Source organism: Nannobrachium achirus, assembly GCF_963921795.1.
Source record: "Nannobrachium achirus genome assembly, chromosome: 12".
NCBI classification, from domain to species: domain Eukaryota; kingdom Metazoa; phylum Chordata; class Actinopteri; order Myctophiformes; family Myctophidae; genus Nannobrachium; species Nannobrachium achirus.
In genome coordinates this window covers 33,975,931-33,999,018 of record NC_137832.1, presented here as the reverse complement: position 1 = coordinate 33,999,018, position 23,088 = coordinate 33,975,931, and the positions used below count along the sequence as shown (strand labels likewise).

The 23,088-nt window shown below is 43.8% G+C and overlaps 1 protein-coding gene across 4 annotated transcripts in view; it reads right to left on the bottom strand.

Annotated features, from left to right (window-relative positions):
* Positions 1-23,088, bottom strand: part of ank1a (ankyrin 1, erythrocytic a) — a gene marked incomplete at both ends in the record, with an annotated part of 130,053 nt that overhangs the window by 9,610 nt on the left and 97,355 nt on the right. Inside the window, 21 exons of one of the 4 annotated variants that reach the window (XM_080739243.1) lie at positions 2,721-3,072; positions 4,026-4,659; positions 9,970-10,122; positions 10,470-10,601; positions 10,922-10,996; positions 11,252-11,336; positions 11,426-11,545; positions 11,673-11,801; positions 12,731-12,959; positions 13,140-13,236; positions 14,314-14,518; positions 16,559-16,770; positions 16,884-17,038; positions 17,144-17,368; positions 17,617-17,732; positions 18,381-18,465; positions 18,636-18,756; positions 20,965-20,985; positions 21,381-21,453; positions 21,597-21,689; positions 22,185-22,283. In XM_080739243.1, the coding sequence (XP_080595369.1) occupies positions 2,721-3,072; positions 4,026-4,659; positions 9,970-10,122; positions 10,470-10,601; positions 10,922-10,996; positions 11,252-11,336; positions 11,426-11,545; positions 11,673-11,801; positions 12,731-12,959; positions 13,140-13,236; positions 14,314-14,518; positions 16,559-16,770; positions 16,884-17,038; positions 17,144-17,368; positions 17,617-17,732; positions 18,381-18,465; positions 18,636-18,756; positions 20,965-20,985; positions 21,381-21,453; positions 21,597-21,689; positions 22,185-22,283 (3,411 nt within the window). The remainder of the gene's footprint in view (positions 1-2,720; positions 3,073-4,025; positions 4,660-9,969; positions 10,123-10,469; positions 10,602-10,921; positions 10,997-11,251; positions 11,337-11,425; positions 11,546-11,672; positions 11,802-12,730; positions 12,960-13,139; positions 13,237-14,313; positions 14,519-16,558; positions 16,771-16,883; positions 17,039-17,143; positions 17,369-17,616; positions 17,733-18,380; positions 18,466-18,635; positions 18,757-20,964; positions 20,986-21,380; positions 21,454-21,596; positions 21,690-22,184; positions 22,284-23,088) is intronic. The other 3 variants (XM_080739244.1, XM_080739245.1, XM_080739246.1) reach the window with 3 other exon arrangements.

The following is a 23,088-nucleotide window of genomic DNA, read 5'->3' as shown; positions in this document are numbered from 1 at the left end:
AAAGAGGCGCTGGCTATATGGATGACATTCTGACAGCTGATTAACAGAAATGCTAGCAGCACGAAGCTGAAGAGAAGCTCGGTCACCAGGGCCCACATTGCCCCTCTGAATGTCCTCGGTCAATGGTAAACCAACACGGTCCCGCACCCGGTCCCGCACCCGCAGGTCTCACTTGTGGATTCCCAATTTCCAACAGCGCTTATCGTCGTTAACAAAGGAGAGAGCAGCTGCAATCCCACGCCTTGTCTCAGTTATTCTGCCGCACGTCAGTGTCACACCGTTTTTGTCCTTCAACTCCTATCCTTGGTCCATTAGCTGGGGCAGTGTGGGCCCTTTCCACTGGTCTCTGGTCCTTCTCTCCCACTCTGGGTGTCCCTTTGTTAGTTGGTACAGAGGAATGGCCGACCCATGTCATCAAATCCGGGCATCAGCAACCTTAGGAGGCTTCTATTTCTCTTCTCCACTCTCTCTCTCTCTCTCTCTCTCTCTCTCTCTCTCTCTCTCTCTCTCTCTCTCTCTCTCCCTCCCTCTTGCTATCTCTGCTCTTTCTCTCTCTCTCCCACTCCACCCTGTCGACCTCCCCTTCACATGGTTCTAAAAAAACTATTTGTCTTCTCTCTCTCTCTCTCTCTCTCTCTCTCTCTCTCTCTCTCTCTCTCTCTCTTTCTCTCTCTCTCTCTCTCTGCACATGTGACGTAGTGTCAGCTTTAAATACCCCTGGCTGCTCCTGTGAGGTTCAATGTGGTATGGAAAGGTCTCTCTCATACTCTCATACTCTACTTACTGTAATACGTTTAAATACAGACTATGCTATTGCCAGTAATCAACACAGGATGGTATATTTGTGGTATGTATATTTGTAAAACAGGTAGCTCAAATCACACAATCTGATTGGAGTCTAATGGCTTTATGCAATTCATAATAAACATTAATCATATAAAGCCAGAAGGTAGAAACAATAACAATGATAAAATGACATTAAAGGTCAACTTTGACTTCCATGGTGACCTCCGTGGTCACTGAAGATTTTACTGTGCACTGTGGTGGTGTTGGTGGTGTACTGGTGGTGTGTCAGAAAGTTGACACATGTGATGGGCTGGGATAGGGGATCATGTTACAGAGTGGTAAAGTGAGAATGCAAGCTATATTTAGCAAGATACTGTATGCTGCTGTCTGTGTCAATCTTGGGCCCTGGCCTGTGTGTGTGTGTGTGTGTGTGTGTGTGTGTGTGTGTGTGTGTGTGTGTGTGTGTGTGTGTGTGTGTGTGTGTGTGTGTGTGTGTGTGTGTGTGTGTGTGTGTGTGTGTGTGTGTGTGTGTGTGTGTGTGTTGGTTTCTGACAAGTTTCTGTAACTTGCACATTACTACTTGCTGCCCTTAGTATAAACACCAGGCACTATTACTATTGCTGCTATTGTGTGCGTGCGTGCGTGCGTGCGTGCGTGCGTGCGTGCGTGCGTGCGTGCGTGCATGCGTGCGTGCGTGCGTGTGTGTATGCAAATTGCATTTGCCTTCTTGTACCTGTATGAGTGTATAATGACTGTGACTTGCTTTCGAACGCAGTATGCCTCAAGTCTGTTCACTACTGTAGGGGCACCCGCTGACCTACTGGTCCAGGCACATACCAAATAGGCATTGCCACATAGGCGTTGATGCCTGACGGCGTTGCCGGTTCGATTCCCGATCCGGACGACCTTTGCCACATGTCACTCCCCATCTCTCCCCCATTTCCTGTCTGTCTACTGCCCAAAAAACAAATCTTTAAAACTCGACTACTATAACTCTCTCCTTACTGGCCTCCCAGCATGTGCACTGAAGCCTCTCCAAATGATCCAGAATGCCACAGCTGGTCTTCAACCAGACAACATTTTCACATGTCTCCCCGCTTCTCCGCTCCCTCCACTGGCTCCTGGTTGCTGCTCGCACAGAGTACAAAACACTGATGCTGGCCTTCAAAGCAGCCAAAGGTATGGCACCTCCATACCTTCAAAACCTGATCGAAACTTACAACCCCACCCGTTCACTCAGATCAGCTAACACAGGGAAGCTGACAGAACCCTCGCTAAAAACCCAGCGATAACAATCCACTCGTACTAGACTCTTCGTCCTCCTGGCCCCCAAACTGTGGAATAAACGATTGCAATTAGAACTGCAGACTCCCTAGCTTCCATCTTGGTCTGAAGACTCACCTCTTCAGACTTGATGATACACGAAAGAAGAAGAAGACTCCACCTTAGCCCATAGCACTTAACGCAGCACTTGCCTACCCTCAATGACCATACATAATTTAGATAGCGTTTTTCATATGTTTATTTTTATTTTTATAGTTTTGACTGAATAGGTGCTTGGTCTACATACGTTTTTTCTTAGATTTACTATTTCTATGCATTTGACGTTTTGACTTTGATGTATTGATATATTACCTACCTTGCTTATTGTAAATTGCTCTGGATTACAGTAAGAGCGTCTGCTAAATGCCTAAATTATAATTGTAAATTGTAAGTCCTTCTAATTAACATGGTAGCATTTATGCTTACACACTTTCATGTTTACTTCCAATATAGTAACTTCCAATATGTGAGTGAGCGCATTTGTGTGTGTGTGTGTGTGTGTGTGTGTGTGTGTGTGTGTGCGTGCGTGCGTGCGTGCGTGCGTGCGTGCGTGCGTGCGTGCGTGTGTGCGTGTGCGTGTGCGTGTGCGAGTGTGTGAGTGATTGACTCACCTGCCCCCTCATGCGCACATCGTCCCAGGCTCTCAGCTCTGGTACCCTGTGAGGGAAGCCCAGCCCCTTCTCAAATGGCTGGGTACCTCTGAAGTGCCCTCTGAGGATTTCCGAATGTCCCATGTCCCGCACTGGTTGAAGCAAGGCCTCTTGGGATACCCGGGACTGGTCTCCGTCCATGGCGTTGCGTACTGACGACATCATGGTGTCCATGGCCTGTCTGGGCTTAGGCTGCGAGCCCACCCAGGCCTGAGTAGGGTCAGTGACTGGGGACCAGCTAGGGCCCGTCTGCTCCTGCAGGTACGACAGGAAGGAGCCACCACTCCCACTTCCATTGCTACCATTGGAAGACCTGGAGGGACAGAGGGGAACAGTGAGGAGATGGCAGGGTAGATGTGCAGTGCTGTGAAGTAACTAAGTACATTTGCTCAAGTACTGTAAAGTACAATTTTGAGGTATTTGTACTTTTACTCCACTACAGTTACTTGAAAACGTTAGTTACTAGTTACTTTGTAGATTAAGATAAGAGACACAAACCATTTTTGCCAAATATATTTCGGCCATTTGAAAATAGCCAATCTACAATCTTATTTGTATCTATTTATCTATTGGGGGGGGGGGGCATTTCTAAGCCTTTATGTGATAGAGGAAATATGGAGAGTGAGAGAGTAGGTGAGTGACATGCAGGACAAGTGGTCCAGGCGGGTAGGATTGTACTGGGACAGGTATTGTCAGGTACCGGTATGTGCTCTAACCACTCTCAGAGTTGCAAATCGATAAATGAACATGAGGATTGTACCCTGGAATGACTTTGTGTTACTTCAGCTGACAAACACGACAATAAACGTTGCACTGTGGACTGCTTATTTTTTTCCACGCTTACATTCGTTTGATGAACATGGCCCGTTGTTCAAGCTGACATTGGACAGAAATCACACCTAGTGTGAAGTGGGCGGTGCAATTTATGTGTTCATTTCATCAAGCGCTCCACTAGCCAATCAGTGGACGCACGTCCTGCGATGCTTGGCCAATGGGACCTTGGGCGGCGTACAACAAACTTTGAGACGTTTGTGCCAAGATGTCGGCCATATCTAGGCCAGATGCAGGCCACGCTTCAGTTTACTTTAGGGCCTGGACATGTTTTGGGAACCGGACAAAGCCAGATGTTGGAGCTTAGCTCCTTCCAGGAGCACCGCTCAAAAGCATGACCCAGTGATTTTTTTTGTCAGCTGTGTGAGCGCATACCACTCTGAGATTGTTGATATTTCAATATCCAGGTGAGAAGTAGATAGGAGTCTGGCTCACCTGTCTCCATTCCGATCTGCTACACAGCTCAGACCAGGTGACTCGCTCAGCCGGGCGTACACCCTTTGTTGTCCTGCAACAAGAGAAAGCCCTTCTTCTGAGCCTGCCCCTCCTCCTCCTCCTCCTCCTCCACCTCCTCCTCCAGCTCCACCTGTTGTGAGTGCTGACGTCTCCGAACCCGCCTCTGACCCCTGACCATTGTTCAGCCCGTTTAGGTTGATCCCGGAGAGGGTGCCCCCGAGTGAGGCCGGCGTGGCAGTGCTGAGCGAGTCAACGCCCATCTCTGAATCATCCTCGGCCAGATCCATGGAGCCCCCACCCCCTCCGCTGGCCGCGCTGGCCTGACTGGCCGGGCGGCCCAGGCTCCCGTACGGCAGCCCCAGCAGGCCCTCCGAGTCATCAGCATTGCTGCACTCCAGTGAGGAGTCCTCCACGGCCACCAGGGAGGGGCTGTTACCTGAGGGCCACACCTGCACATCGGACATCTCCATGAGTGTGTCCTCCTCTGTGGTGGCAATGGGCGCACAGTCTAGGCTGGAGACTTCCTGCCAGTAGGGCTCGGCGCCCAGCGGGGAGGGCAGGCTGTACTGCATGGAGGCGGGCGAGAGGAGTTCTTCCGGCACCATTCCGTAACCTGGAGCGAGACAGAGAGAGGCACACTGACACGGGCCCCCCGCCTCGCTCCCCACCTCACCCCCACAGCACCGGAACCCCATGGGGTGGGGGGGGGAAGTGCCCCTGCCATGGAGCAGGGCAACATAGGGGAGGGGGCAGAGGGGAGCCCAGGGGATTAATGGGGGAAAAGGGGAATAAAAGGGGGCAGGGGGACTTAGGGCAGGGGAGCAAGGGCAGCTATTAGGGGGAAGGGGGAGAGGGGTGTGTCAAGCCAGATCTGCCAGCACTGACAGTGAGTGCAGCAGCGGTAGCAGCAGCAGTCACAGCCAGGCTGACTGAGAGGCTGGGACAGAGGGGCCCAGCGGTGGCTGATGCTGCTCTGCTGACTGCAGGTAGAGGACCAGGGGTTACTGCCTCTGCCCCCATCCTGGGGCCGGGACACACGCCTGTCCAGCAGGGAAAACACCTCTTCACACATACTCATGCCATACATACATCTTTCTCTCCCCGTCTCTCTTTTCTCTCTCCTTCTCACTCACTCACTCACTCCCTCACACGCACGCATGCACGCATACAAGCATGTAGTAGTTATTTTTTTTTACATATTGTAGTCAGGCTGGATAGCATGCATGCAGGCAAAGTCATTCTCTCTCCTGCGAGCATTCTCCTGTTATCTGTCACGCAATCATAATTGCTGTTTCAAGGCACGCTCCTCAGTCATCCATACACAGCACAGAAAGTGTCAACAATTAAAGAAAACTATTAGAGAAAAACTATTTACATATATTTTTGGTGTTAACTGGATACAAACTCACTCACACACTTCTTTTTTCAAAACACTATAGGCCTAACAACATTTCATTTCAGTTTATGTTGTAAATCTTACGTTAATGCGATCATTTTTGTTTAAAAGAATATATATAACTTGATATAACTAACAGTGAGACTTCAAAAGGTTAAGTAACTTAGACTCAGGTCACTCCACAACCATCTGTAATGCATTCAGAGACATCTCACACAGAAAACAAGCCACGGGTGCAGTTTTTCCATGGTGTTGCAACTGTATGTTGTCCGTAGACGTTAGATGAAAACTGCACAGTAGAGTTCCGTGAACTCTCTGTGACGGAAAATGCTATTTCTTCATCATTTGAATTACTGAGCCATCATTTGAATGGCTCAGTAATGTACCGAGCCAATTAATCCATTATCCACAAATCATCTATTTTGCATCCATTTTGTATCCAAGTGATACTGAGCACACAAACAATAAATAATGAATTATTTTGAGTTCTGATAAATGGCAAGGAAGCAGAGACACTAAGACATACACGGAACAGAGGATGTCGGGAAGTGTCAGATGTGTGTGTGTGTGTGTGTGTGTGTGCCTGTGTGTGTGTGTGTGTGTGTGTGTGTGTGTGTGTGTGTGTGTGTGTGTGTGTGTGTGTGTGTGTGTGTGTATGTGTGTGTGTGTGTGTGTGTGTGTGTGTGTGTGTGTGTGTGTGTGTGTGTGTGTGTGTGAAAGAAAGAGTTGGGGTGACAACTTGATTTATTACTGCTGAGGGTGCAGAGGATATCAGTGTCACTGTCCCCAACTAACACCAGAATTCCTAAAGGGTTAAGGAGTTCTGTACAAACTATTAATATTACCTATGTTCATATAGTATCCTGTTTAGTCAGAACATGACTGCCATGACACTTGACTCTCAAAACTTTAAGTACTTTACCGCTGTGTCTTAAAATGAAGTTTTCTCGTCAATTATTTTGTTCAGCCTGGTTGTTACGATGTCCAGGCCCAGGGCCCTAGTTAGAATTGTTAGTTTAGCTAGACAGTGTGTGTGAGATTATTATAAGTCTGTCTGTCTGTCTGTCTGTCTGTCTGTCTGTCTGTCTGTCTGTCTGTCTGTCTGTCTGTCTGTCTGTCTGTCTGTCTGTCTGTCTGTGTGTGTGTGTGTGTGTGTGTGTGTGTGTGTGTGTGCGCGTGTGTGTGTGTGTGTGTGTGTGTAGGCTTAAACAGTGTTTGACACTGTGCCTGCACATTCGTCCATCAGAGGGTGCTGCAGCTCAACTACGCACACCTCAATGTTGTCATGTTTTGCCCCCTGCAAAGGCTTTGGAAGTTTAGAATATCCGTAGATTTAATTTAAATTAAGTCAAAATCTCAAAATGAATTCTAAATTCAACAGGAAGTTTGTGTAGGGTTTCTGACAGTTTATATCGCAACCTGAAAATGTATTTGTGTTTTTTATTTCTAATGATAATGTAAGGAATTATTACAAAATGTATGACAATTTTGGATTCATGCATGACTAATTTAGAATTCTATGTATTTGTGAATCGCCTCTCTTCCTGAGAGTAGAAAGAAAAGACAGTGAATGAAAGATGAGAAGGTGGAATGGTTGGATAAGGTGGACTCAGTGGTGGTGATTATACATGGATGTGATGACCTGACCCTCATGATACAAAGACAAACATAAACACAGGGAAGAAATGCACCTGAAGCACACATACATATACAACGAAGGGACATAGACATCGCACGCACGCACGCACGCACACACGCACGCACGCACACACACACACACACACACAGAAAATTAAATAACGGCACATAGACACAAACAAATATACAGAAACACAGGACAATCTCTAGATGTAACACATAAATAAACATCAGCAGACTCAGACTGACTGACTGAATTATGACAACATATCTAAACACACAGTACACACAGTACGGGGGAACTAAACCATGGGTGGACAACTCTATACCTCAAAGACACAAGATACTTAGAAATGCACGGTCAGATGGACATACATAGAATCAAAGATGTGCGAAACAGGTCACAACATTCATACATGAACAGAACAGTCACAAGTCACAATAGTTTAAAGAAAAAAAGGTTTTCTGATAACCTTTTTTTACTCCCCATAGAGGACAGATATTTTAAGAGGACGGAGGTAGCCATAAGGTCATTTCTCAAGCATGCAAGCCATGCAAAAAACAAAACAAAAAACAAACTCTAGGTCATGCCTGAAATGCATCCAGACTATCTAGACGTCATCTCCCACAAGCCACGGTGCCTGCACCTCCGTTTGTCTCCATGGCAAACACGGGGGAAGGCAGGAGATGAGGCTAGGTTTCATTCAACATGCAGACAGGCAAGAATGCAGGGGTAGAGGGGAATGGGAAGAGAGGAAGGATAGGACAGGAAGGGGTAGTCAGAGAGACAGGTACAGAAAAGAGGGAACAGAGAAAAGAAGAAGAGGAAGAGGCAGAGTGAGAGATTCAAAAGGGAGATGAACACAGACAGAAAGAGTGAGAGAGCGAGGGACACCTCCCCCCTCCCAGGGGGTGCTGAATACACAGTGTGTGAGGGGAATTGGTCACAGAGCAGACAATTAAAAAGTGGAGTTTTCAGGAGTAAAAAATAATAATAAGATAAAGGAATAAAAAATGCAACAACTGGTTGTAAAAAAAAGAGGGCCATAGGTCAACATGAGGTCAGCATGAGGTCAGAGTTCGGAGAGAAGGATTGAGAAGGAGGAAGAGTAGGGCGGCTGGGCTGCAGATGACATGTCCAGAGAAACACACACAGAGAGAGAAGGATAGAAGTTCACAGGGACCGGACCGGGGCTCCCAACAGGACATCATCAGCCCTGATGAGACTCAAACTATACCCCATGCAGACACAGGCAGACAGAGTTGAAATATCCCATTACAGAAGGCTAAATCTGTAAGCTGTCCTGTTGTCTCTGTAACGATCTTATTCACTTATTACTTTCAAAACCGCAAACGGTTGTGAAGCAAACCTGAAAGCTTTGCTTATACCGACGACAGTGAACTAGACTCAAGGAAGCCAAGTGACTATTAAAGTCCCTAAACAAACTGGTAAAGATACAAGATACAGATGGCTATAGTCTGAATGGAGCTGTAAAACGGATTCTCCTACACTAGGTGAAACTTCAAACTTGTTGCAGTTGAAACACACTGTTCCTCAGATGATACAAATGTGCATCTGCCATTTGATTCATAAACTTGGATAGTAAATCATAAACCACTTTGTAATCATGGTGTGATTAGCTGAAGATGCAATTGACCAAATTTGCACATAGGCCATTGTGCTCTTATATCATACTTCAGAGGGTGGGAGGTGGGTGGGGCGTGTTGCTGTTGCGAGTATGACATAAGAGCAGAAATGGCCACCGTGTGGATGTGGTCAACTCCCAGCCTTGATGGAGGTACTGTATTGTCCGGTAAATGTGCGACAAAAGTAGTGTCAAAGCAAAGACCTTTGGGAGGCAGGTATAGACAACACAGATACGACACGCAGACAGACAGCCAGACAGACGGACGGGTATCAGATTCACGGCAGCTGTGATCTGAATGTCTCCCTTTTGAACCTTTGTGCCTCATGGTCATGTCTCTATGCATCATTACATCACCAGGTATTGCTCCAGTTTGCACAGAGAGGACCTGGCACCTGTTGGAATGACCCGGGGCCACACTGGACACGAGAGCAGAGAAGAGAGGCCAGTGCTCTCCAGTGAGGGTCAGTCCAGTGATGAAGGAGCTCACACACGGGTCCAGAGGTGAAACTGGAGTCAATCAGATGTATGTTATGCATGTGGTATAGGAAACCATGAGGTAAAGGAGTAAAAGACTGAGGACTCACAACTGGTGTAGGCGCCAGTTAAGGTACACTTATCGCTAAAGGCAGATTCATATCATGTATGGCATTGGCAATGTGTCATTTTACAGTCCATATAACATACTGAAATGTATTCCATGTAAATGTTTACCATGTCAATTACCATATCAATAATTGATGAAAAATGTATTCCTGTTTTAAATATTGACTAAAATGGTACATTACAATATGTTATGACGTATAAAAGATAAAAAGGACTTTAAAAAAAGGAGTCATTAAATCTGACTGATTCTTTGACAGCGTCAAATCTGACCTGTCTTACATCAGTAAGATCTTCCCCTCATTGAAAACATAAAGGTTTTCTATTTATTATTTCACTGTATTTGTCTCAAACAACCAGCCAATGAATAAACACATCATGGAAGTACAACAGAGGCATTTGTAGGAGTGTCCTGAGTCTCTCTCCAGGTTGAAGGGGTAAAAACCTGCAGAAGTCTGACATTTGTGGCAGTGTTTGAACAGAACTGTGTTTATGAAGAATAAATAACTGTAGCAACAGGCAAAAACAGAGCAAAACCATCCACGGTATGGCATTTGGGGAGGAGGAATGTTTTTACTGGAAGGGTGGGACAAAGAGTATGCAAAAAAGGGCTGCACTTTGGGAGGACGGGGGCACTTACCATTGGTGATGCCGGGGGACAGGTGGTCTCTGTCGTTGTGTCTGCGTCTGCTAGGCTCGCGGCCTTGTCTCGCAGCCTGAGGAGGCTGGCCCTCCAACATGCTGACAATGTCCATACGGTCGATGCTCTTTAGAGCCACGTACAAGCTCTCCACTGTGATGAAGACACATGGAGACAGATGGAAGACAGAAAGAAGAGAGAAAGAGAGATGTTGAGAGAGGAGATGGAGGGGAGAGACGGAGAGAGGGGAGGGCAGGGGCGGGATAAAAAGAAGGGAGGCACGGCAAGACAGGGGACCAAGGTCCAAAACCAGGTTGGGAAATGTACTGTACCACAACTGAGAAAAGGGTTGGGGTATCCCAGGATAAATAGCGATACCATTAAGGGGAAACAAAAAAAAGACAACATGGTCTTGTTAAAGTCATAAATATAAGTATCAGGGAGGACATACACGGGAGGTGAAAGGGAGTTTAGAACAATCTCACATCTCTTATACTGACTCTTTGCCCTCTTTCCTTCGCGAGTAGCCCAGAGGTTGAGCAGCGTAGAGCTCTGCTCCAGCAGTGAGTTAGGATTCTCCACACGGATCTTGTTGATGTCGTCAACGTTAAACTGAAGCTCTCGTGCCAACTCTGTTTAGACAGCGATACGGAAGAGTAAGGTATCGTAAGAGAGGGAAATATACAAAGAATTCGATATTTTGTATTATTATTATTTATGCGTGCGTGTTCCACGCACGCACACACGCGCATGCGCACACACACACACACACACACACACACACACACACACGCACACGCACGCGCACGCACACGCACACGCACACGCACACGCACACACACACACACACACACACGTGCATGCACACACACACACGCACGCACACACACATACACATACACATACACATACACATACACATACACATACACATACACATACACACACTCACCAGCCCAGCTCAGTCCCAACTGTTCTGCAATCAAAGCCATCTTCAACTCTGTCCTTTCCATGGCACTCATTGACGCTGCAGAAACCAGAACACAACTGAGCTTCAACATTGTGAGACAATACAAACAAAGTAATGATTTTCATTGCCTGGTGAGGCACATAGGCTCTTAAGTGCTGGAGTGCTGCTGTGGACAGACTGTGTATATAGCAAGATTAGTAACGTGCAACTTTCAAGAAAAAAGCAGGCATTTGACTTATTGTCATCTAGTTATAGATGACATCATAAGCAAATAAGCATGTGCAGGCATTTTCAGTTGGGAGAGTCTCATACCCATAGCAGGCTCATTCAGGGCACTGTATCTTTCCCTTAGGGCAAGCGGTGTCAGAGTTCGCCTCCTGTCTTCACTCCCTACAATCTGCCAAACACAAGCAAGCACTGAAATCTGTCTTCTCAGGGAACATGGCGATGCAATATCATCATGTGTATGTTTGACTAGATCGGTACCTTGATACACGGAGGCATGGTAATGTTGAGGTTACAAAGCACATGTTGACTGTCTTCGTACTTGGTGGACTTGCGCAGAAAAGACAGTAATCCAGTCGGATCCTTACTGCTGTCTCTCACCTTTGACACAACAAACAGCAGAAGCATGCTAGAGACATACAGTACACACTCACTACGAGTGGGTGCTGGGCATTATTAAGCCTCAGACACAGAAGATATTTCTTGCAGGGTCTAATGTAAACAACACCTTGACAGAGACAGGGAGCCGGTTATCTTTGAAAGCCTGGAAGCTGAAGCAGCGAGGCTGCTGAGTGGCCTTCCTCACGGGCACAAGGTTCCCTGAACATTCCAGGTGAAGTGGCATACCCTCCATCACCTGTAGGGGGGCGAAACCGGCATCAACCAATGTGGAGGACACGGACAGCACAAAATGGCTCCGGCAGGAAGCAATAATGTGAGGAACATTCACGATGTTGAATCCTAACTAAATAAATAATATGTCCGTATCACTGCTGTCCACAACAATGATCTTCTCGTGTGTTGGTTTGAACAGGAAATTGTATAAAGATGAAGGTATATAGGAATTTTGTCATTTTTAAACCTATATTCTTCTATGTAAATATGACTGGACACAGACACAGTCTTCTACTGCTGGCCCTTGAGCAACACTACAAGGGGTCAAATTATGTATGCAGTTGTTGAAGAAGGATAGAGTTTTCTGGCAAATGTTTCTCAGCTGTTCTAAGATTTCACCTTGCAGCCTTCCAATCACAACCACTTCTCTCTAATGTCTAGCCTTCTGACGCCCCTTTTTCGTGTCCTTTTCAGCAAGTGCAGCTTAAAAAGCCTGAAGGAGGCAAAACTAAAAAGATAAATTGCTGCCTAGTAATTGTTGCTGTACAGACATCAGGATTAGAATTGAGGATTGGTCTGTAAAACCCTTTCTAATTAATTTAGGGCTGGGCAATTTACCAAAGATATATTGAAACTGATATTTTGAATATTGCTATTTTATTTTCTCATATATCAACGATCAACATATATCTAAATTGATTAATCAATGGCATAAAAAAAGAAAATAGCCAATCTACATACAACGCGTTGCATCGCGACGTGTTGTGAACTTGTAAATTGTCTGTTTTTAATTATTTTTATAATCATTTATTAATCATAATCGAAGCAACAGTTTGAAATAATCGTGATGTTGATTTGAAGTCATATTGCCCAGCCATATATAAATATGGTTCTATTGATGTGTTCACCTCAGTATTATTCACTACACTGTATTTCTGCCTGCCTACTGACCTCTATGTCTCTGCTTCGAGCCACCTCTGTGAAGTTCTCATGTTGTTCCAGGGTTTTGTCCATCTTGTCATCGGTCATGCAATAGCAGCGTAGGCGGCCCTCGCGGATCTCATTCATCTTAGCAAACACCACAAACTTGGCCATGTAGGGTACAGCTGATAGCTCCCTGTAGAGCAGGTTAGCAAAAGAAACAGCCTCGGCTGTTCGCGGACAGTCCGCCAGCCAGAATCTGAGAGGGAATAACAATACGTGTTTTAACTATCACACATAATTGAGTTTGTTTGTGAACGTTTCTGAAGGAAATAGCTATTTCCTAGCTGTTGTTTGGGAAATGTCAAACGCTTGCTAATAACCTAGATAAAAATATATAGAGATATAAGACAGGTGTACTGTAGGTCCTTTGACCTACCTTGCTGACACATTGGTTGTGAAACTGGCACAGTCATTGGCATACATGAGCTTTGTGGTTCCAGTGATGTCCTCCCATTGGGCTGGAGCTGTGCCACCTGTGGCGCAAGCAGGAGGGACATATTGGTTAACCACCTAAGCCTGACACCGTTGTATGCCGAAAATGGGTGATCCACAAGCTCACAACGCATCGCCTCGCGACACGTTGTGAACTTGTAGATCTTCTATTTTCGCCGCACGACACTGGCGTACGACGAGCATAGATTAAGCATATTGTTGCTGTCGGGCAGAAACCTCGTCACACTGCAGTGTCTCACAAATGGCTGATCTACAAGCTCACAGTGCGTGAGCTTGTAGATCGGCAATTTTTCTTAAGGGAGAAAAATGAAATTAAGTGAAAGTGATTAAGTGTGTCTGTAGGTTCTATAAGAACAATAGCTTGTGACTAGATAACAACTACATTCGATCCAGTGAAACATACCGGTAGATATTTCTTTTCCATTTCCTTAAAAGTAACCGTTTTGGACATACAGGGTTTCTGTCGGACAGCGACAATATAGGTCTAGGCTATTTTGGAGAATTTTAGCGTGACATGCCCAAAATAGGGACACCAGGTTCAATGTAACAGTATTTCCATGGTTTTCACATGGAAATCTGTTATTTTCAGCTTGAGTTATGAAGCATGCTTTTTATGCTGACATGTCCTGGAATTAAAGACAATTTATCAAAATAATTTAGCAAACTGACAACTTTCACTTGTCACAGTGAAACCATTCTTTTGATTCATAAATCTTCACTCTCAGGGAAGTAAAGTTAGTAAAGTCTTAACATTTTATCTTTCCACAGCCATTCTTTTATGCAACGTGCTGCTGGTATGTGCAAATAGGGGAAGGGAATCAATGCCATGTGCGTGTGTTGCATAAGAGTTGGAGGTGTTTCTTGAATGGATTCGGCTCCTTTTCATTGCTTGTGAACTTGAAAAAGACCATAAAAAACAGCATAAGAAAAATATATCTACCATATTAACATTGTATATGCTCACAGATGCAACGCAAATACCCGTGCCGTTTGCACCTGCAAGACAATGGCGGATTTGTTCTCGCCCCCAAATACCTGTTTGTGTGTCTCAAAGTAATCAGATCCCTGTTTTTACTCACAGCCCCAGAGCACAGTACCTATGACGGAGCAAAGCAGACGTAGGCTGGTTGTGTCCCCCTCCCCAGAGTCACGGGGGCTCTCCTTCCAAGATGGAGGTAGGGGGATGCGAAGGCCGATGGGCCGGTGAAACTTGCGTCGTCTGGGCTCGACCGTCACCACAGGACTAAAGTTTGCCTGGTTACCCAGCAACTTGGCAACCAGATCATCTGGAACTGGCTGAGCCTGAGGGCAGAAGAAGTTTTGGGAAAGGGAGTGCATGATATGGGCACCGTCATGATGATGATGATGTTGATGATGATGATGATGATGATGATGAGGATGATGGTAATGATGATGATGGTGGTGGTGATGATGATTATGATAAGGTGGTGGTGATGATGATTATGATGGTGGTGGTGGTGAAATAAAGTGCAGGGAAATTAAAGGTAGAAGAGAGACAAGCCATGGGATAGAAATATGTTGACAGACAAAAAGTTTGGAATAGAAGTGATAACAGGAGAAGATGAGATGTGTACGATGGTTCAACGGAAGAGTAAAAAAAGATGAAGAAAGGACAACCAAATGGGAGGAAATACAATAAAGAGAAAAGAGTTCCATAGTGAATAGAATGTTTGAACACACATTTATTTCTTCATTTTTTATATATGTGTTTATTGTAAATGTAACAAAAAGTGTTAACATTATAATTCTTCAAATATTCATACAAAATGAATATAAAATAAAAAGGCATTGGTGTTTTGCACAAAACCATATTGAAAATTATGAGTGGACAAAATGTAAATACATTCTTTATGCACACCTAATGTAGAACATACATAAAATAATACAATAATGTAACAGAACAGGGGAAAAGCCATATGAGGGAATAAAGATAATTATAACCATATCCATTTATCTTTATTTACATTCAGTTTAACTGTCAATGTATTTAGCTTTGAAAGTTGAGAGCATATGTATGTATGCATGGTATTACAAATGGCTTATAAAGCTATAAATAGAGCTATGTCTACATTCAACTGAAAGACAGCTGTTGAAAGAAAATATAAAACGGAAGGTCCATTTATTTATCCTGTGCTCCCTATTTAAGTGCCGTTCATTTCAACATATATAATTGTAATCCCTTATAATGTACCTTAATGTATGACCATATTTATTGGATGACCTTGATTTAGTTTTATATCTATAGATTACATTATTGCTTAACTGTTTTATTTGTGATCCAAGAATATTTCTAGAGAAATGCTGAATAAGGCAAATATTATATTACACGATAATGTAGCTACAACTTGATTTGTATGGTAAATCATATTACATTTACAGTCCAGCAAAATTCCATACATTCCTATAGGCCCACTACTGTAATGAATGTTTCATGGTGATTTACCGATAGGTGTTGACCTATTATAGAACAAATTAATATAATAATATATTAATTTATATACTAGATATTTTATATTGCAGTGAACCAAATATCAATATCGTATTATTTTCTTTTGCCAAATTGTCAATTAAGCTATGCTATCATTAGACCACAAAATGAGATAATGTAATAAAGAAATTGATTGATGCCGCAGTAAAAAAAAAAAGAAAAAGAAGAAAAAGGTATTAGGTTTTACATGATATATGATTTGGTCATCATTATTCAATTACTAAACTTTAATTCAATTAACTGTCTGTTGTTTAATTAATTGTTTCACCCCTAGTTGGATCCTTATGATTCTTATTGATTTAGTCAGCTTACAAAATCGAGTTGTGGTATTTGCTCTGGTAAGTTACCTAAGTTCATTATTAAGTGCCTTTACTGCTATGTGGGATGAGGAAATGGTCATTATCTCAACATAACTGCATGCAAATAAATCCTTATTATTCCAACAGGAATATACCCAAACTAAATCAATTGTCCTAGGGGGGAAAATATGAAATAAATGTAATAACTAAACCAGAAAAAAAGATATCCGAAAATAATGAAATAAAAACAGTAAAAACTGATCTTTGTAACACAAAAACACGTGAGAATGGTGTTGATGAACACAAACCACATAAGATGACAAAATGTGAAGGTGCCTGGTACATGCATTATTTGAAATACAAAGCAAAAAGGTCCAGAAAACAATTCTTAAAAACAAAAAAGCATCCTGTTCTGATGCTGCCCACAGCTCAACTAGAGCAACTAAAATACATCAAACTTGCTCTTTCAGACAACTGCAGGCATTAACGATTCTGTCTTCCTTCTCCTTCATCCTCCTCATCCTCCCATCTCACCTGCAGCCCCAGGCGGACGCGTTTGGTAACCGCCGTCTCAGGAAAAGAGGCCTGGACCAAGGGCACGAGCTTGCTTGTCAGCGAGCCTCCCTCTGGTCCGATCAGGTCACTCTCCTGCTGGACGCGTGACACGACAGCGAAGTACAGGGGGAAATCGGTGGAGATGATCCGACGGATACGTTTCTTCCCAAGCTCCTCCTGACTCTCCAGTTCTGAACGGAGAAGAGAAAGTTTAAGAATCACGTCAGGGCGATGCAAGATATAAGAGCAGTGTCAGTGTCAGTACATGTGAGACAACTGTGTCACAATACATTCATCTCCTTACCCTCATCCATTCCATTGAGGATGGTTTCCAGCACGTCGTCGCCATAGCGATTGCGGTGTTCCTTCCAGACAGAGCCGTTCTCGCTCCTCAGCACCACCAGCTCACGGTCTCCACGACCCAGAGCAGCGAAGTGCGGGATCTCAACGATGACCGGCCTGATGCACAGACACACAGGTTGTGTATGAATATGTGAAGAATGAGTTTTCATTATGCTATTTTTGACCTCAACAGAGGATTGGGAGTTTATACGATATTCTCACCCCAGGAACTGCATGCTGGCCGGTCCCAAGGAGATGATTCTGCTGGCCAGTCCTTCTCCTTCAACAAGAGGGGGTGGGGTGGTCAATTTCTGGGGCTTGACCAGGCGGCAGGTGATGCGGGTGGGGGCGGCACATGTCCGCGGAGGTATAATGACACGGAGGCCATTGTGTCTGCTGCCTCTCATCGAGCCACCGCGAGCGTCCACCATGAAACTGACCAGGAACCTATTACATCACGAACATCACAAACAAGTTTGTCCTTTAACCAATAAAATATATATGTACAGTATATAATAACTCCGAAAATAGCACTTCTACAAGCTGACAACGTGTCACAGCGTGAAACGCTGTGAGCTTATTATAGATCTGCTATTATCTAATTTCTTGCATGCAATCTTTCAATTATTCCAAAATTGGAACGCTAGGGTGAATGTGGTTAAGAGAATGATGGGCTGCATATTTACGGCTCTGACCCTGTGTGTATGGGACTGGCCACAGGGCTGACATTATCCGATGTCTCTGTTGCTGGGCTGCTGGGGATCAAGGAGTCATCATCATATTCCTTTGGTAGTGGAAGTGGAGTGTGTTGCTAGGAGAGAGAAATAAATACTTGTTGTTTATGGCAATGGCCAATGTAAAAACCTAAGCAACATTTTAGGCAAATGTTTGGTGTTGCCCCAAAGCTGATGAAATTATACCTTTTGGTACCATATCAATTTGAGCAAATTTTATAAAGCATTTGAGGTTATCAATAGGTATTGAAGACAAAGGCCACTACATATAAAACCTTCTTGTTGTTGAGGCAGATGGCACATACTAATGTTGAAAATGATTGTATAATGTAAAACGCATTCGCACAAGTATTATTGTTTTTATTTTCTCATATCTACCAAAAATGTATACAAATAATACATTGACAACACCTGATATGGATGCAAGGGCCTTGTTGCAGAAAGAACATTATAACAAGATAAAAAATGTATTATTACTTATCTTTTATTTTTCTAATTATAAAGTGTTAAAATATCCAGTATTTCACGTAGAAAAAAATCATATCTACAAGCTCACATCACTTTGCGATTGTGACACATAATGAACTTGTAGATCAGCAATTCTCACTATTTTTGAAACAGGGTTTAGTGAATAATTCATGGTATATTTCCATAAGTTTGGGTGCCGGGTAGTAACCAAATGTCTTTTGGTTCTCGAGCATAAAGGTTGTGAACCAGTGTCCTACCTGTCCTAACTCCATCTCATGCTCCTTCAATATAACAGTCTCTGGAGAGACACAGGGGATCCTGGGAATGGCTGGGGAATAGTTCCTGTCGGGAAAGAAATGAAACAATACAAAAAGTAAAAAACAAATGACTGTCTTCATATTTCCACCCCCCTAAACCTAGTCTTCCTCATCCCATCTGTCTATGGTGTCATTTCCTTCCGTCTAGTAGCTGGTATGTTAACTCTCCCCCTGCTCCCCGCCCAGCCCCCTTACGCAGTGCCCATCCCTCTCTCGTACTCCAGTGATTTCTTGGGGGAGAGGAAATCGTCATCATGGTCTTTCATGTCATCCGTCTTCATGTACCTGGCCCCTTCCGTCCCCAACAGCTCCTCTCCTTCAGAGAACATGCCAAAGAGAGCGAACAGACCGTGGTCAGGTTGGTGAAACAGCAAGAGAGAGAGAAGGGGAGAAGAAAACAGAACAACACGCATTGTTAGTGAGCTGTTAAAACAGTTAGACTACATGATAACCCAGGATTTAAGGAGTTATGGCTGTTGGCGAGCTGAGAGATTAGTGACAATGCTACATACGGTGAGGTCAATGGCAAAACATCCAATATTGGCCACAGCTCAGACAGAGTTCCAAAACAGGTGGACATTTAGACATGGGGAAGTGGTGAAGGCACTAGAGTAGAGTCAGTAGACCACTATATTCCCTTGTAATCTCAGCTCTTTTCTCTCTAAACATCACTGTACAAACTAAACATAAGGCTAAACATAACAAGGTCTGGAGTATTGTATTGTATTGTATTGTATTGTATTGTATTGTATTGTAAGACAAGTCCAGTCAGGGCATATAACATTGTGTACATGAACAGCAGCGGTAGACTCTCGTTCATAAATGTGCATCATGATCATAAAAAATAAATACATTCAGTTTTCTAATGAATAAACACAATTATGTATTATTATTATTAATTTTTCCCACTCCCCATGAAGTCTTGAATGAGGGACACCCTTGCTCTGAATAAATATATAGTGAAAGAGGACACACGCACGCAAACACAAATTCACACAAATCCCCCAAAACGAGAAAAAGAAATTGACAAAACGAAACAAAACTAAAAAAATGTATGGCCTTCTCTATTCAGTTGTCTCAAGAGTTTACTCTATTTGTCTTACACTGCTTATTTGGCTGTCTTGCTATTTAAGTAAATGAGGTATAGATAAATGAGTACCCAGACACTGTGGGTTATACCCTTTACTTACCCCCTCAGAAGAAACGAGGTAACTGTCGAGAATTTGTGAGCATATCAGCGTGAGAAGAGTTAGCATAGTCTGTGTGCACTTTTAAGTGGGTTCCTGTACTGTATGTGTGTGTGTGCGCGCGCGACTGCGCGTGACTGTGTGTGTGCATGCATGTTTTTCCCCCTCTTGTATTGAGTCTTGTACTGACTCTTGTACTGAGTCAGTATTGCGTGCGTGTGTGTACTGTACAACAGATGTGTGTCTCGTATTGATGTGGGTGTGTGTGTCTGAGTAAGACGAATGTACCATTATCGTTTCACCCTGCCGGATGTGAGATGTGTCTTTAAGACAGCGACTAGTCTACTTTCTAAGTTTAGCTCAACTGCGACAATCAGTTAAATTATCAGGGGCCTAAATATACCGAGGTGTGACATTGTGACATCACTGTCCCAAGGGTGTGCCTTTTAATAGTAAGGCTTATTGATAAGAACAAATCCCTCCCACAACATGCACTCACGCACGCACGCACGCACGCACGCACGACACGCACGCACGCACGCACGCACGACACACACACACACACACACACACACACACACACACACACACACACACACACACACACACACACACACACACACACACACACACACACACACACACACACACACACACACACGCACACACACAGTAGAGCAAATAATACATGCACTCCTAAAATGATGCAGAAGGTGATCCAGATGATGATGGATACACATACCTATTGCACACATTGACAACAACACAGCACATACTACTGTGAAAATACTGCCATTTTTGGTTTTACCAAAGAAGCCTGTTGATTTAAAAAAAATTATCATGGTCTTATCAATTTATACCTCGTCTCACGACCCTTTCAAAAGGGTTGTGAGATTAAGCATAAAAAGTCTCAAGTGTGGACACATTAAAAAACAGGTTTTCTCTTGGTGCAGATTGTGAAGGTCATGTCACTGATGGGAAAGCAGTACTGGGAACGACAGTCCTGTTGCCAGTCTCAGTAACATGGAGGAAAGAATACATATCTAGAGAGTTAGTGAATGAGGATGTCATTGAGGGGACAGACGCGAGTGCTGTCGGTGCATGCCAATGAGAAACCAGAGCCACTTTCACAGTGAGCGTCACCAGAGACAGAGACAGAGAGAGAGAGAGAGAGAGAGAGAGAGACAGAGAGAGAGAGAGAGAGAGAGAGAGAGAGAGAGAGAGAGAGAGAGAGAGAGAGGCAGATAAAGACGTAGAGGGAAAGCTTGAAATGGAGCCACACGAATCATTATGACCTATAAGCACCGCACAGAGAAGAGAGAAGGAGACCGTCATACCTATGGTTAGCTGTGCAATTCCTACAAAAAAGGGGAGTGAAAGGCAAAAAAGGACCCGTTTAGGAGGCTCTGCGCACATAGATGGACGTATTTATGTGTTCAGTTCAAATGTCATGAATTAAGCCTCATAAACTGAAAGCAAAATAACGTGCCGCAAGAATTCAAGAAATGCACTTCTCCAAAAATACATTATTTGGCATAAAGGGCATTTTCACAGAATATCTCAGAATTGTGTGTGTCACTGTGTGTATCACTGTGTGTGTCACTGTGTGTGTGTGTGTGTGTGTGTGTGTGTGTGTGTGTGTGTGTGTGTGTGTGTGTGTGTGTGTGTGTGTGTGTGTGTGTGTGTGTGTGTGTGTGTGTGCGTGTGTGTGTGCGTGCGCGCACACGTGTGCGCGTACGTGCGTGTGTGTTACCTTCATCCTCGGATACATCTAATATCTCATCCACTGTTTCTGGGAAACTCATACGATGTTTCTCTGTGGTAGTCTGAGGACGCACAAAGAGTATAGAGGTGTAAAGGTAATGTAATGGTTGATTGCATTATATTATCTAGTATGATTATAATATTCTACAGTAAATGCCATTTATTGGAGTGTTAAGACTGCACATGGCGTGGCAGAACTTCTCACCATTGAAACCGTCTCCTCTGTGACCAGCTTCAGGACATCAATAACAGATATGTACCCCAACCTCTTAGCGATGGCCAAGGCTGATGTACCATTCTATCACACAAAGACAAGTGAGATTGAGCAATCATTGTACTAGTCATCTAAAAACCCTTGAGGGTGTTAGAGGAGAAGGGTATAATATAGTATGGTAAATGTAGGAAAATTATAAAGCCCAAATTTCCCCATAAATAGACATTTTACAAAAGGCAAATGTGTACATTTCGTGGGAAATGCCGGCAGACAGGGAGATGTGGGTGGGAGACATTTGAGAATCTGGTTTTGACAGGGGAGCGCTCATCTCTACTTAGTTAAGAGTGAATCAAAATGAACACTCAAAATCTCTCCGGCCCATCCGATTAAAGCAGTGACTGCCTCAGAGTATTCTGATGGACCTCTTGTGGGTGTCAGCGAGTGTCATCCAGTGTCACCGTGCTTAGAGCGTTATTTAATCCACATTCCCAGTCTGCAAGGAACGTAATATAGACATTTACCAGTCTGTTGGGAAAATTCCCAGTTTTACTAGCTTATACTTTGTACATAGTTACTCACTGTTGTGATCTCATTGGGCTGGGCTCCATGTTTCAGAAGTAATGTCACAATGTCTGTGTGTCCCTGCTGAGCTGCCTGGTGCAGTGGAGTGTAACCAACCTGGAAGGGAAAAGGGATATCATTATGTTTTTTATATTTATTTTCTTCTGGCAACATTATTTTTTAAATATTTCATAATTATTATGTTGGTGTCGTCTAAAATGACAACATTTCTCAAAGCTATTTCTCATATCAAATGAAGCAATACGTTTTAAGGTAATCGATTATTACTAGTAAGACGCCTCAAGGTGATGTATTTTAGGTGATGTATATCGGACCAGTTACCCATATATGGAGCCACACAGATATGGGCCATGTCTTGGCCATCTGGCCAGTGATATATATGTATATCGATGACATCATGGATCTTCATATATGGGCATAAAAGGGATTCTGGGGAATACCCATATATGGACTTTTATATAGGTGATGTCACCTGTGATATCACCTGTAATATGTCAGGGGAACCACAGTGTCAGGCGTGACCTTCAGAGATCCACAGATACGTGGACAAGATGTGCCAGTTTTTGGAGCTGTGTGAAGCACAGGCTCCCTATACGTGGCTGTGTGGGTCTGTGTGTGTGTGTGTGTGTGTGTCTGTGTGTGTGTGTGTCTGTGTGTATGTAGCCTGAACTTCCTAAACTTCGGCACGCTACTAGTCCCACAGTTTTGCCACCACACACTCGCGCCATATGTCAAATCGACCGGCTTACTCGGGAATCGTGGGCTAGTAACTTGCTAAGAGAAAGGTTCAATAGTTTAATTGATATTAATTTATTAGTGAATTAATTTTCCCCATTGACTTATAATGGGAATCGCAAAAACTCACATTCAATTATTTGTCTCTCGCAAACCATAGGGGCTA